The sequence below is a fragment of the Oryza brachyantha genome, chromosome 2, assembly GCF_000231095.2.
Source record: "Oryza brachyantha chromosome 2, ObraRS2, whole genome shotgun sequence".
NCBI classification, from domain to species: domain Eukaryota; kingdom Viridiplantae; phylum Streptophyta; class Magnoliopsida; order Poales; family Poaceae; genus Oryza; species Oryza brachyantha.
In genome coordinates this window covers 23,100,681-23,115,064 of record NC_023164.2, presented here as the reverse complement: position 1 = coordinate 23,115,064, position 14,384 = coordinate 23,100,681, and the positions used below count along the sequence as shown (strand labels likewise).

Here is a 14,384-nt window from a genome sequence, read left to right as displayed (position 1 = left end):
AAAAACTTAAAAAAATAGATTTATTTGATTTTTTAAACAACTTTTATATAAATATTTTTTTAAAAAATATCGTTTAGTAGTTTGGAAAAAAAACAAAAAAAAATAGCATTGGTCGGCACTTGCGAACCCACGTACTTTTCGATGAACTGGCCAGTTTAATTTCCCCTGTAGCATGACAGGTAGCACGTACCGACGTACGTATGCTGTTTGGGACCAATCGGGTCACACCGTCTCGGGCTCACGCCCATGTCCAGCCGCTGCAACCCAACGGCGCGACCGAAACCGACCGAGCTGCCTTGACGGCCCAGGCCGCGCACTCACCAACCGAAACAAATCGCGACCCCGTCCCGCCCGCCGCCGAGAGCGGATCGAACGCCGCTCTCTCTCCACCGAACGGATCGGAGCTCGACAGGCCATGGCCCCGCCGCCGTCCCCCCGCGGCCCCGCGCGTCCGTCCAGCTAAACTTTGTCTGCCGCCGACACCCTGCCCTCGTGCACGGTCTCCACCAACATGGGCACCGCCCCGCATTGATGGCTCGGCGTGGCCCTGCCGCCGTTGCGGTTGCCGCGCGTATCTCTGTTCTGTTTTTGGCGTCGATCGCCTCGCTGCTGCTCCGGCGGTCCGGCCCGGCCCGGCCCCTGTTTGGTCGAATAATAACACCTCGAGAACGAACGTCCCGATCGGGAGGAGCGAGCCATCGGTCGAGTGATCGAGTTTTCGTCGTCGGTTTGCGACTCGCGATCGATGCGATGCGAGCACTAGCTAGTGATGGTGATGGAGGTGGTGGGCCGTCGTGTCGCTGATCTCGGGTGGTTGGGACGTCGACGCCGGCCGTGTGTACGCAGGCAATTAACCATGCCTGCATGTGTGTACGTTTATCTTGCTGGGATAATGTTATTATGGTTCAGATCGACCATACCTGTTGTTAGCTAGTATGGGTGCAGCCGTGCAGCTGATGCAACGGCATTTTGATATGGCACAACCCAACCTGTCGTCATTTCGTGCCCAGCGTTCATATGGATCCCGGTCGATCAAGTGCATGCATGCCTCAAAAGTCTTCCATGGAGTTGCTTAGCAATTCATGTCCATCATAACGTGCATGTAACGAGCTGCGTGCTGACACGAGACGCATCGCTAGATCCAAATGTTCCTTTTCATCGTTTCCAGGTCATTTTTCTCGTCCTCCTTTTGGTCCTCACCGTTTCCGGTGGAAGTTTCGTCGTGATCAAGAACAATCTCTGCACAGTTTGGTGAAGCCTGGTCTCGCTTCCATGCTGAATCTTCGTTACCGATCAATCCAATTGATCACTGGAATTGTATTGCTCCAGCAGTTAGTTGCTCACCGATGCTGGTAGGTGCTTAACTTTTCCTGCGTTGAAGTGTGTTGCGACTACGAAATGACTACGTGACGGATAAAAATGTGGCCTGATGGTTTTGCCAATTAAAACCAACTCTTCTGTGAAACCGAAAGCTTTCGTCTCGCGCGAGAGGATGTGTCATTTTTAGGGAGAAAATATGAGAAACTAACGCAGCCTCTGTCCTGTTAGAATCTCAGCAACCCGTCGTTCAGTTAGATGCCACCAAAAACGCCCTTCTTCCAAACTAGTTTATGCAGATAACCATCCATTATTTGTACGAAATTATAGTCTTCAATAATGCATCAACCGTCAGCCCGTATTAGTGAGATTCGGTCAGACCATCGACTATTTCTTTTTCTAATCGATGATAGATGCCCTCGAATATTTCTGCTGCTCTGCATGTTCCATGCATAGTATGCACAACTACGAACTTAGTTAATTGCTACTCCATCTACTTTAAAATATAAACATTTATAGATTATTTAGTAAATGTTAAGTTTGTGTCAAAATATACATCTTAGTTATTTCAATGACCAATCTTAATTTTTGAACGGTTTATTTATTTTTAAGCTTGTGATTGGTTAGGGAATCATTGATATAATAAAAATCAATTATTGGTATAAAATTTAAATCTAAAAAAAATCATATATTTTAAAATGGAGTGTTTACATCAAATTCGACCTGCGTGGCGTGTCTAAACTGGGCAGTGACTACCTGCTAACCAGTATTTTATTTAGCAGGTTGATTTGAAGTGCACGTGAGTTACGAAATCCTCTTGTAATTTCACACAAAATCACTAAAATGAAGCGGAGAGGTTCTGCGTACAGTCAATGCAAGTTGCTCGCTTTCTTGTGATCAAACCTGCAGTAGCTATCTCTACTATCTAAGCCGAGATTTTCCTAGAAACTGCAGTATATATTAGCCTAGCTAACAACTACTCTAATGGAGAATCAAGGAGTAGAGTGTACACTAATTAATCAGAAGTCGATGGAGTTGTTCGGTGACTAAACGGAATCAATCGATAAACAATCAACGAGAGGACGTGATATACTATTCGATCGATCAGCCGATGGAGCAATATATTTTTGGCAAATTTGGTTGCTGATTGCATCGATCCGCGGTCGACGAGGACATGTGCAATTAGTATAAGATCCGGGGAGTAACATGGACTGCCCCGATCGACTGATCGATTGGCCGGTTCGTCAAACGATTATTGCTTGGAAGTCCCAGATAGTCAGCTTCCGATCTGATATCTTAACTGAGCATGTGCATTACTGGGGAGGTGAGGGTTGATTATTCCCTTTTTGAAGACTTTAGAGTCCGGTAGAATGTGTATCATATAGTTAAGGGGAGTACCCTGGAACAATATAGTTAAGGGGAGTAAGTACGTATCACATGTGATGGATCATGCTTGATGATATATATATATATATATATATATATATATATATATATATATATATATATATATATATATATATAGACACTAACTTAATCATGTATCATTTTGAATCGCCTGAACTGACATTTAGCACTTTGAATATTCCAGCATTGCTAAATCTAAACCGCTACTTTTCAAAAAAATAAATAAATAAATCTAAACCGCTGGTTCACATTAAGTACTACCTCTGTTTTTTAATGTATAACGTTGTTGACTTTTTTACATAGCATTTGTCCATTCTTCTAGTGCAAATATAAAAAAATTGTAAATTATGTTTAAAATATCTTTCATTAAAAAAAGACAGATATGTGGTTATACCTTATTTCTAAAATTGAATGGTATCATATATTTAAACAGTCCCGCTATACGTACGACCCAATTATACTACCTGCGTACGACTGAAACAATGAAATCATTAATTAGACAAAGAGGATCAAGCAAGTGGCACGGTAGCCGCTGGTTGGTTAAGTCGTACGTAAGTCGGATGGTTAAGTCGTGCGCATATCAATTTCCATATTTAAAACCAAGATGAGTTAGTTACTACTACTCCCTCCGTCCCACAAAAAACTAACTTTTCGGTTTTTTTTCGAGCATTTGACCATTCGTCTTATTTGAAAAATTTTCAAGTATTTTTTAAAAAATTAGTCATAATAAAGTACTATTTATGTTTTATCATCTAATAAAAATAAAATAATTAATTATATTTTTTAATAAGATGAAGAGTTAAACATTGTATAAAGTTGATTTGTTTTGGGACGGAGGGAGTACTCTACTAGTCTGCTGGTAGCCTGGTAGGAGGTACTTCATGATTACTGGTTACAGGTTACAGGTTAGAGCGTATCGGTTGGAGAATATTTCCAGGGATGACAATGTGACCTGTTCTTTGAAGCAATTTGTTTGAATGGGTGTGACATTATCATCATGCACATTGGAAAGTTCGTGAGGCTCTATAGATGTTCTTCATTCAAAACCTGTGTTGCTCCAAGTCATAATAGTCCAGTTATGAGAGACAAAGCTTAAGACCACAAGAAGCTTAGCCTCTTTTGATCTTTTCCATTCCGTCTAGATCAAGGGCATACTGGGTGGACTATAGCGGTGGAAAAAAATTCTCAAAACATGTTTCTCAGATCGGCTCATGTTGATTGAGCTTGTAGTCATAATGCTTCAAATCGAGCTGCTCGTTTAGATTGTTAGTAAAAATATCATTATATTGGTTAGTTGTTTAGCCCTTTAATTTCTCCTGTACTATTTGTGTTTTAGGGAGTTTTTTATTGGCTATTATTTATTATATATTAACACATATAATAGATTAATAATTTTAAAATCACGAAAGTGAGATAAATCTTATTAACATGCCAGATCCCGGTTGTTCCAAGCTAATCTTATTATACCATGCAGTATATAGCATTTGCACCATCGGATCAAAAGGATTGTGGCACAGATCTGATATGTAACACACCATTTCGCCCTTTGGGACCTCGGTCTCGGACAACGTTTCAATGCATGCACTCTTAAGTCGGTGTTTGAGATAACTAATATGTTAAGATCCGAAGATTATTTAATTTTTTATAGCTAAAAAACTTGTTTCATAAAAGTCAGACGAGAAACTTTTATCGAAATTTTGTGTATGAAACACATCAGAAGTTTAAAAAGTATGGTCACAAAAATCAGAAATTCGTGATTGGTTTTGAACGCAGCTTAAAGAGCTGGAAAAAAAAACAAAATGTACTGGAGGAGTCGAGAGAGATCGTTACGGTTTCCTTGTCATCACCAGCGTGCCCGAGGCGAACGGGTGCTCGTGATGTGGACAGGGAGCTGTTCCAGAGCCACGTACTAGACGTACAATAACTTGCGCTCAAAATTACTGTTTTCCTCGGTTTCATTTCATAAGATTTTTAAATTTATTTAAATTCATCCATATATCAATATATGTTGTATATATGTGTCTAGAATTATTACCATATAAACAAATCTAAGTAAAAGTTTTTAAAACAAATCTTATATTATTAGAGGTTGTTTAGATGGGGCTAAACTTTTTAGCCCTATATCACATCGAATGTTTCGATACTAATTTAAAGTATTAAATATGGACTAATAAAAAACTAATTTCATAAATGAGTGGTAATCCGCGAGACAAATTTTTTAAGCCTAATTAATCCATAATTAGATCATGTTTACTGTAGCGCTAAGGCTAATTATAGATTAATTAAGCTCAATAGATTTGTCTCGCGAATTAGTATAAGATTATAGATGAGTTTTATTAATAGTCTACGTTTACTATTTATAATAAATATTCAAACATTCGATGAGACACACGACTAAAAATAAATCTCTTATTCCAAATACCACCTTAAATGGAGAGAATACTGCGAACCAACCAGTAAATGGATGATCTTGCAGGCCGTGGCATGGGTTGCCAACCAAGACTACTCGTCGCCGATCAATTATTGGCGTCGACGACGGCGTACGGGTCAGTTGCTCGAGAAATGTGTTGACCCGAGCGGCCCGCTTCTGTGCGCCACTAGCTAGGCCGGGCTAATCTGAGCAGAGCTGTAGCCAATCGCTGATTTGCTTGGCACTTCCGCTGTGGCCGGCCGAGCGTCGTTGCCGTGGACTTGTGTTTTGGGCTCTGGCTATCCGGTTTCAGAATAGTTGAAATCTGAAAGGTCTGTTCGATCAGACACTGAGAAGGACGGTTTTGCTCTTTCTGTATGTTTTTTCCGGCAAGGATACTCAACGTTTTCTAGAACTGCAATTTTTTTTTTCTATTAGTGCAGAAGCAGTCTTTCTACGTGCTCTGAAAAGGGTGTTTTATAAGGGACGAGTCCAAATTCGGCTGGGAACAGGCGACCTGAAAAGTTCCCAAGCGAGCTCTTCTGCATCAAATCTTCACGAGTGGGGGTATTACGCGCGGCAGTTGAGCTGTTTGATACCTGTTCTTGGTACGAATGGAAAATAGAACATAGAGAGATCCTATATTATATTATGTTGTGTATTGCATTAATGCTTATGGGTATATATATAGCATACATAATAGATAAATATTTAGAGTATAAGACAAATACTGTATTATATCTCTTTGTGATCTATTTTATCTCTGGAGTTTCTATAGGATTACATTGCCTCTACATGTAAATATTTTATCTCTAACGTTTTCCCCAATCGTAACGGTGGTGAAGTGAACGACTGCAACTATATTTAAAATCTTGTGTTTCCACCGTCTTTTCTTATCTATTCCACCATCATCAAGTATATCTTTGATGACGGTCTTCCACCTTGTAACTCTTTTCCCTTACGTGTCATCCCATCGTCTTACTTGGTGACTATGTCCCTTTTGTGTTGTCGTTTATCTCTCTTCTATTCTCTTTCACGGTTATAGTGGAAGCGCTTCTTTGCATTACTGCAAATAATCTAGGCCTTTTCTTTTTTGCGACAACTCCACCGTGCTACCATGCTTTTGTGTACTCCACCTATCCCAAAACATAATTATTTTTAGTATTCAAGTTTTGTATAATAATATGATCATTTTATTGATTCCCATAATTTCAATCAACACAATAATTGCAGAGCCAATCAGATGCTTAAAAAGGTAATATAATCAATTCAAATTCAAAATTTAATCATTAAAATGACTAAAAAAATCTTCTGTTATTTTTTTAGTTTATGCTAAACAATCTTAAATTGATTATATCTGGGAACAAAGTAGTACATGTCACCGGCATGAGCTAGCGAGCGGCAACCGCTGTCCAGTCCGGTCCATGCCTGGCCCATGGGCCGGAGACTCAAAACGGCAATCAGATCGATATCCATCTACTCCAACAAATTCCTGCACGTTTCTCTTGTGCGTTGCCACCTCCCACTTCTGACTTCTCCGTCTCTTTAGGAGTCCCTCTCAGCCCTCAGATCCACATAACAACTAATAATCTCACGCGTTTCTCTCGTGCAACAACAACAACAACAATCGCGACACGATCCCCTCAGCGTAGAAAAAGAATGTGCCACGCACGTACACATCGCTACCAAAATCATGCACAAAAAACCCCGCCAACATCGTATCGTCGCACACGCACGCACACACGCGCACACGTCCAATCCCGTCCTGGAGGATCAAACACCGGCGACTTGACGTGCGTACGCGGTGAATCGGGGCCGCCGCGCGCGACGCGACGCCGACCCATCGATCGGGTAAACAAACAGGCCGGGGGACGGACACGTGTAGCCGCTGGCTCTGCCCGTCTCCGCCTCCGAAATAACGGCGCGGACGGGGAACCGGTCAGTCCCGCGATCCCATCCACACGCAGCGCGCGGCCCGCCCGCTACTTATACGTGCGCCTCGTCCTCCCATGCAACGCACCGTTCGAAACGGTGGGTGGATTCGCTTCGTCGCGTGAATAATAAAAAAAAATCGAGAGCGGGGAGGAGGAGGAGGAGGGGGGGTTTCGCGGTCGGCATGGAGATGGGTAGGGACGTGGAAGGGGCGGGGCAGCAGCAGCAGCAGCGGCGGCTGGCGGTGGTGCACAGCCAGGTGAGGCGGATCAAGCAGGAGGAAGGCGAGAAGGTGAAGGTGGACGAGACGTACCTGCAGCACCACCAGGTGTCGGAGATGCGGCTGGCGCTCCGGGACCTGGAGGCGAGGCAGCGGTCGCGCTCGCCGCTCGGGAGGGCGGCGGCACGCCCGGTGATCTCCATCGGCGGCGACTCGTGAGGAGGCGCCTCACCCGGCCGCACACGTACGCGACTACGCGCGCGTCGGCCGCCGCCGTCGTCTCCTTGAGTTCTTCTCTCGTCATGGCTAGACCCGATTGAACAGCCGAACAGGAGCAGGTGTTTGTTAGGATCATTCTCTGGCTGTCCTGCATACATTGATTGGATTTTTTTTTACGAGGAAAATTTCAGTTCTTAGGATGAATGGAACTTCCATCTTGGTTATGTAAATACTTCAGTTGATGCCTACTAGTTATTTTGGATTATGGGACCTACTAGTTATTTTGGACCGTTCATTTGTGATGATATGTTTCATCTGTCTTTTACAGTGGAAAACGTATAATTTAGAGCATGCAACTGACAGCGAATACTTGCTCATAATTTACGATCAACTCAATTTGATGCTAGATGTTTTACTTCGGCATCTGGACCGGGGCGGATACATTAATTTTTTAGAGCATAAGCAAACCTAATTAATTTGAGTAGTTGCTGCAAAAAAATTTAGACAATGTTTAAGACAATCTATTCCACGATGTTCGGGACGAAATTCTGGAATGGGCATAAGCTGGTTTTTCAAGCGGCAAGGCATGGGATAGTGTTTAGAGCCGTGTTGTAGGTTCTTGTACGGTGTAAAAAAACTGAGACAGTTCGGCCAAGGCCGGCATCGACAGCATACTGTTAATTTAGTCTCAACCGTGTTTCCCCCGTTCATCCACTCCACTTTCACTCTTAATGAAATTTGGTCTAGCCATCTTCGGCCAACCCGGCTAAAAAAACGATCTAAATTTTAAAGCTTAATTTTGAATTTATCGTATTTTATTTTTCAACATTTGCTTTTGAATCACTACAGCCATATATAAAAAAAAATTTACCCATAAAATTTACATCTCGGTTACTAATAAAGCCATTTCGGTTTTCTTCAAAAAAGTGAAATGATGGGCACTTATTCTCCATCCCTATAATAACATCAAAAGTTCACTGCGTGCACTGATCTGGACAACAAACAACAGAGAGGTGGTAACATGATCAAACTTGGGGCTTTACTGTCATCTCCAAAATCAGTACAGTAGGGTAACTGATTGTCTGAAAAAGCAATTTTAAAACGTGAATATCCTACACGGTGGATTTGTCAAGAGATAGCATCTTGATTCTGCGACTAAGATTCTGTATCACATCCAGGAGCAGCAGCTTCTTCTGCAATCTAAACTGCACGGCTAGTTCAGTAGTAAGTGGTGGTTCTCCCTTTAGTATGGCCTCGTCTTCCATTATCTTCGTGTGGAAGTGTTGGAGAGCAAAGGTACAAAGTGCAAGGAGAGTTCGGAGCGCTGAAGCTTCAACAGCTGGGCCTAATGGAGCTTTCTCCTTAAGTGACATCAAAATCTTGAGGTCATGACCACTCACAGCCTCCGGATCAGCTGCAATAATAACCCTTAAAGCAGCCAATAAGCGCCCATCTACTATGTCTGGACCTCCTATGCTGACCTGAAAGGAAATTACAAGGGATGCCCATAGAAAACCAGACAGGTTCATATTGCTGCATCGATACTACATGACATGAATTCAACAGTCGATTGCAAAGAAATAATAGAATCAGTAAGAATGTGCGCAAAACCTTTAGAATAGCACCCTCCCCATACAGGTTTAGCTGCGACAAAATATCCTGTTGCCACTTGGCTGGAGCTGAAAAGTTGGGAGAGGAAACTCCTGCTGCCATGCTAGCAGCATCTAGGAGAGTTCCATCGTAGCTCAGTTCCACTTGGTCATATGGATTCGATGTTATTACAAATCCATAATCAAGAAGGAAGAAATCATTGTGGTAGCAACCATAGTTCAGTGTTACCGCAGCAGTTTGATTAATCTTAGTCTCAGCAACAACCTGTATATAATACAAGGTCAAAATAGTCAGGATTATTTGCCTCTTAAGTGAGACATCATATAAGGCTACACTTATGAATTAGGTCGAATAAATGCATTAACATGCCAATTATGCATAAACAAAGTACATACAGAGGGAGTTTAATTAGCGAAAACTGTCTGAGCAAATACAAAATTTTATGGGTGCATAAATGCTAAGCTCAGAAGTACATAAACAATTTGGACACTTGCCTTAACTGACATATCAGTACTATCCACATTTCCTTCCTGGACAATCCTAGCATTTGGGTTAAAACTATGGTTACACATATCAATGAGAGGCAACAGCATCGGAATTTCACCATGCAAACGGAATGCCCGAGAAGATGCTGCCGACATAGCCCATCCAAGGGATGATGAGTTTACATCTTGTCCACAAAACGGATGATCTTCCAAGGGTACTGTACTAAGCTTATGTTTCGCCTCCTTTTCAAACTCAAGAAGGAAGCGACACCTTTTATTCACCTGAAATACAATAAGTCAACAAAGAAGAGGGGAGATGCAATAAGGATCGAAACCGACAAGCACACAACAATTTTGTAACAACCTGGTGGAGAAGAGGAGCATACTGCAAGTTTTTTATGTCTTCCCCTGGAAAAAAAATTGGTACAGTAAAAGTCTCTGGCAGATTTGCAATATATGGCCACCAAAAAGAATCAGATTTTGCCCTTTCTTGAAGCAGACTCAAGCCCAGTCGCATAGCCCATAGTTCCTCTGTCACATGCTTCCCACAGGATTGAAATTGTAAGTCACTGAAAGGTATTTAGCCATTTTTTTGTAGAATGGACGTCCCTCGTGCAATAAAAGAGGGAAGAATCATAGTGCATATATAAAATCATTTCATCGTGCAGCAATTCTGTCACAAGATAACATTAGCTACACAACAGATTAGGCTGTGCAGCATAAAGTAAAGTAAAACTTGACTCGATCTCATTTAATTTAACACGAGAAACAGCATTCATCACTAGGTACTCAGGCCAACTGCATTTCTCAAAAATGTAAAATCCGGTGGTTACTGAACTAAAACACAATACTAGGAGGATGTATCAATTGATCCGATGTCAGGAGTAGAATCAATACCAATTATGCTCCCGAGTTTTATATAGAAATAGATCTTACGTTCGATGCATTGGCAAGCGGCAACTCTTCAGAGATAAGCGTTACCACACTGTCTCCACAACGATTAGCAGAGGTAACTGAAAATTTGGACCAAAACTAGGAGAGGCCATTACCAGGTACTTGGTCCGCTAGCTGCGTGAGGACTGCGTCCGCAGCGGCGGCGGGACGGCGGAGTCGTAGCGGGAGGCGGCCAGGTAGGGCGATGAGGACGTCGCCCGGGGGAATGTCCCCCTCGGCCGCAGCGGCGGAGACCCCGAGGCCGTGCTCGGGATGGTCGACCACGCGGAGGGCGGGATGTACAAATCCGCCCTCGCGCTGCACCCATCGGAGCAGGTCCGGCGGCTGCGGCGCGATGCGCGGGGCGGCGGAGGCAGCGGCCGCGGAGCAGGAGAGGCTGCGCCGGCTGCGCGCGAGCGAGGAGGAGAGGAGGGTGGCAGTTTTCGTGACCAGCGCCTTCCTGGCCGTCGCTGGCGTCGCCCCCGCGGCGGCGGCGGCGGCCATGGGATGGGGTGCGGCGGCGGTGGCGCGCGAAGAGCACTCACTGAGTGGGGACGGAGATGGCTGGGAGGGGCAACGGGCTCGCCTTCACGGATAGAGTGAGGGTTTGGGCCGCGGGTTTGCCCAGAATGCGGAAGCACCAGCGTGTTCTGCTATAAATCTCGGCCGTCCATCTCGGGATCAAGCGTTCAGGTGCACCGATCAAGCTAAGAGCAACTTCAGTATTATAGCCAACTAATAGCTCCAAATCATCTATGATCAATCTAATAGCCAAATTATATAATAGTTATTTACAAAATATATACTATCTTGTGCTATCTGTCATACACACTGCGTCTTGAAATTAGTCCTGCAGCTGGCTACAAATATGTAGCTCGCTACTACTCGCTCTCCTCTATTATCTTCTTAAAATATGTTTATAGTTGGCTTATAGTTTGCTATTGTATCTGCTCTAATGAAGCGGGGGGTGATATTTTTGAAGATAAAATCATTTTTATCTATCTTCTTTGTCAAAAATAAGATTATTTTGTAGTGTTATTGCATCTAAGTTTACGAGAGTATTGAATAAATACATTAGAAGTCTAAGGATAAGTCCATGTACGTCACATCCAACACCAGGACTCTCTTAGGTGGGAGCGGATAATAGACACTAAGTTTAGATAGGATGTGCCTAGCTTGTTATATCATGCCTACCACATTGAATGCGATAGTTGGAGTAGCTGGGAAATCGCCCTGATTTCTCTCATGGGAAGGCACCTAGCTCGAGGTGATGGCTATCTCGGTCTCTTCAGGCTAGTGGTCACCCGGGACATAATAATTCGGGTTCATCTATTCTAAAGCCGATCATTGCCCTAGGTGATCAACCCCGAGCTACTCAATCAGCACAACCAACCCTGGTTTTGGAGGACACGCGACTGCTCTCCAACGACAGCTATGGGGGCCATGTTCCCCATAATAACTGAGAACAATAGTTTTATTATAGAACACACCACATGTGATGATGGAAACGTCACATTGCTGCCGCACCCTACTTGTGTTTGTGTTGATATAGTCATATGAATTTCAACTTTCAAAAGGGTGGGCGTGATTACACACATTAGATCTTGGTCACCCTTCTCAATGATCATGGTGTGAATATCAATGTACTACATACAAAAGCATATAACAATCCTTTAGGTCCTTCGTCCCACCAACTAGCGCTAGAAGGAATTAGGATCTAGTGGGAGCAGGCTTGATGCCAAGCTCCCTTTTTAGATGGCAATAAGAAACTTAGGTCCTATTAAGTCGAAACGAAAAAGAACGTTGTGTTGGTAAATTGAGAGTAGTTCAGGTAGATAGTATAACTTATCCATCCGGATTCAAGTCTTGTACCAGATGCTTATATTTATATCTACTCATTCCTTCGGTAGCAGATATCGGTGACAAGATCGTTAATATCAATATAAAGTGGTTCAGTCTTTTGGAGATACTTATAAGAGTAGGATATGCATTTATACGTCTATAGGTGATATATTTATACAAATTGTAAGTGCTTGTATTTGTACTGTGTTAAAAGAAATCACTGACGACTTGTTTATTCATAAAATATTCATGTGTTCAAGAGAAAACGATGTATGACCATAATACTGATAGAATCTGCATGGTAACCGTCACAGGGGGCACCATGCGATGAGCTCAGTTGAAGGTCCAGTGATAACACAATACATTGATTCGGGTGCATCAACGAGGCGCAGAGCATGGGACTCGTGTGGACGCGGTGTTGCCGTTGGAGCGTGGGGGCACCGTGACGTTCAGGTAGGTTGTGTGTTGGTGCCGCCGTTGTCGGATGCGTTCGAAGGGGACGGTTACTTAAGCCAATTAGCCACGCGTAAAACAATAAATATAATTAGTATGTAATTAATTAAAACTTATTAAAAAATACTTATTGATAATTTAAAAAATAGTTTTATTTGATCTTTTAAAACAATTTCTATATAGAAAAGTTTTAAAAAAATAAAAATTAATTCAGCCGGACATACTAAAACGAACGCAGCTGTACTCACCGTGCATGATGTTTGTCTGATTGAGGGAGTGAACGAGGGGGTGTAGCTAGAGATGGCCTGACGTGCCGTGTGGCCAGATTTGGCTAACACACACTTATGTTTGGCAATCGAGACCGGTAGTTTGTTGGAGGAGGTTTTTCGTACCATATGTACTGAAATTTGTTATGGAGAGCAATATAGAATAGACCGTTGAAGATGTTACAATTAAGGTGCAACACGGTGCAAATCCGCAAATGTAGCAACTCTCGTGGGTCCCACTGAAGGCCACCTATGGTCAGCGTGTCAAATTAAGAGCACCTTTAAACCCCATCGGCCGAGAGCACTCAAACCCCCAGTTCCCAGACCGATCAATACGGAAACGCGCCGCGCGATCCATCTCGCCATGGGGATCGTCCTCTCCGCCGCCGCCGCCACCTGCGGTGGCCTCCGCCGCTCGCCGCCACCGCCACCACCGCTCTCACCCCCGGATATCCTGGATGCCCATCCGTCGTACTGGAAGCGGGAGGTCCAGCCGGAGCTCGCCGGCGTCTTCCGCCGCTTCGACACCAACGGCGACGGTCTCATCTCGGCTGCGGAGATGAGGGAGTTCTACGGGTGCTCGGTGGACGAGGCCGAGGAGATGGTCGCCGTGGCGGACAGGGACGGGGACGGGTTCATCAGCATCGAGGAGCTCGGCGCGGTGATGGTGGGCGGGGAGCTGGAGGCGCTGCGCGCGGCGTTCGACGAGTACGACGTGGACGGGGACGGTGTGATCACGGCGGAGGAGCTGCGGCGCACGCTGCCTAGGCTCATCGGGGAGGATCTGACGGCCGAGCAGTGCGCACAGATGGTCGCTGCTGTCGACAGCGACGGCGATGGCGTAATCTCCTTCGACGAGTTCAAGGCCATGATGGCTGCGACCAAGGACATGGAGGCATGATCCACCAGACCGGACATCATCTCGTCGGCGTATGTACATGTTTGCTTAGCCGCAATTGTTAATCGGATTCGTTTTAGGAGCTCGCCTAATTGTTCTGATCTATTAGGTGCTCACCCAAAGTTTGTTTGAGTTTCGGGTTGCTTAGATCAAAACTAGTTGGATCTTTCGTTGGTGCAAGCTATAGTTAATCAGTCGATACTGATATACATGGCTCAAAAATATATTGGTGAGATTAAAACAGATGTTACATTCAAAAATATATTGGTGAGATGAAAACAGTTATTACTTATTTTGGTGGGTGAAAACTAGATATGCAAAGCTGCAAACTCGAACAGATCGATCAAGAGCTATGTTTGCTTTTCTGATTATATATATACTTGATCGTGTT

The 14,384-nt window shown here is 43.8% G+C and overlaps 3 protein-coding genes across 3 annotated transcripts; 2 read left to right on the top strand and 1 right to left on the bottom strand.

The window, feature by feature from the left end:
• The first annotated feature begins 7,159 nt into the window (after positions 1 to 7,159).
• On the top strand, positions 7,160 to 7,899 carry LOC102720861. The gene has a single exon (XM_006648958.3). It carries the CDS (start codon positions 7,251 to 7,253, stop codon positions 7,503 to 7,505), a length of 255 nt encoding a protein of 84 aa, XP_006649021.2. The 5' UTR covers positions 7,160 to 7,250; the 3' UTR covers positions 7,506 to 7,899.
• A 624-nt stretch (positions 7,900 to 8,523) lies between these two features.
• On the bottom strand, positions 8,524 to 11,141 carry LOC102712886 (actin-histidine N-methyltransferase). The gene is made up of 5 exons (XM_040521264.1): positions 10,651 to 11,141; positions 9,966 to 10,132; positions 9,611 to 9,883; positions 9,117 to 9,380; positions 8,524 to 8,986 (listed from the first exon to the last, which is right to left on the bottom strand). Exons 1-5 carry the CDS (start codon positions 11,036 to 11,038, stop codon positions 8,618 to 8,620), a joined length of 1,461 nt encoding a protein of 486 aa, XP_040377198.1. The 5' UTR covers positions 11,039 to 11,141; the 3' UTR covers positions 8,524 to 8,617.
• Positions 11,142 to 13,414: 2,273 nt separating this feature from the next.
• Positions 13,415 to 14,384, top strand: LOC102720585 (probable calcium-binding protein CML20). Its single transcript, XM_040521373.1, has one exon. The coding sequence runs from the start codon at positions 13,460 to 13,462 to the stop codon at positions 13,994 to 13,996; it is 537 nt and encodes a 178-aa protein (XP_040377307.1). The 5' UTR covers positions 13,415 to 13,459; the 3' UTR covers positions 13,997 to 14,384.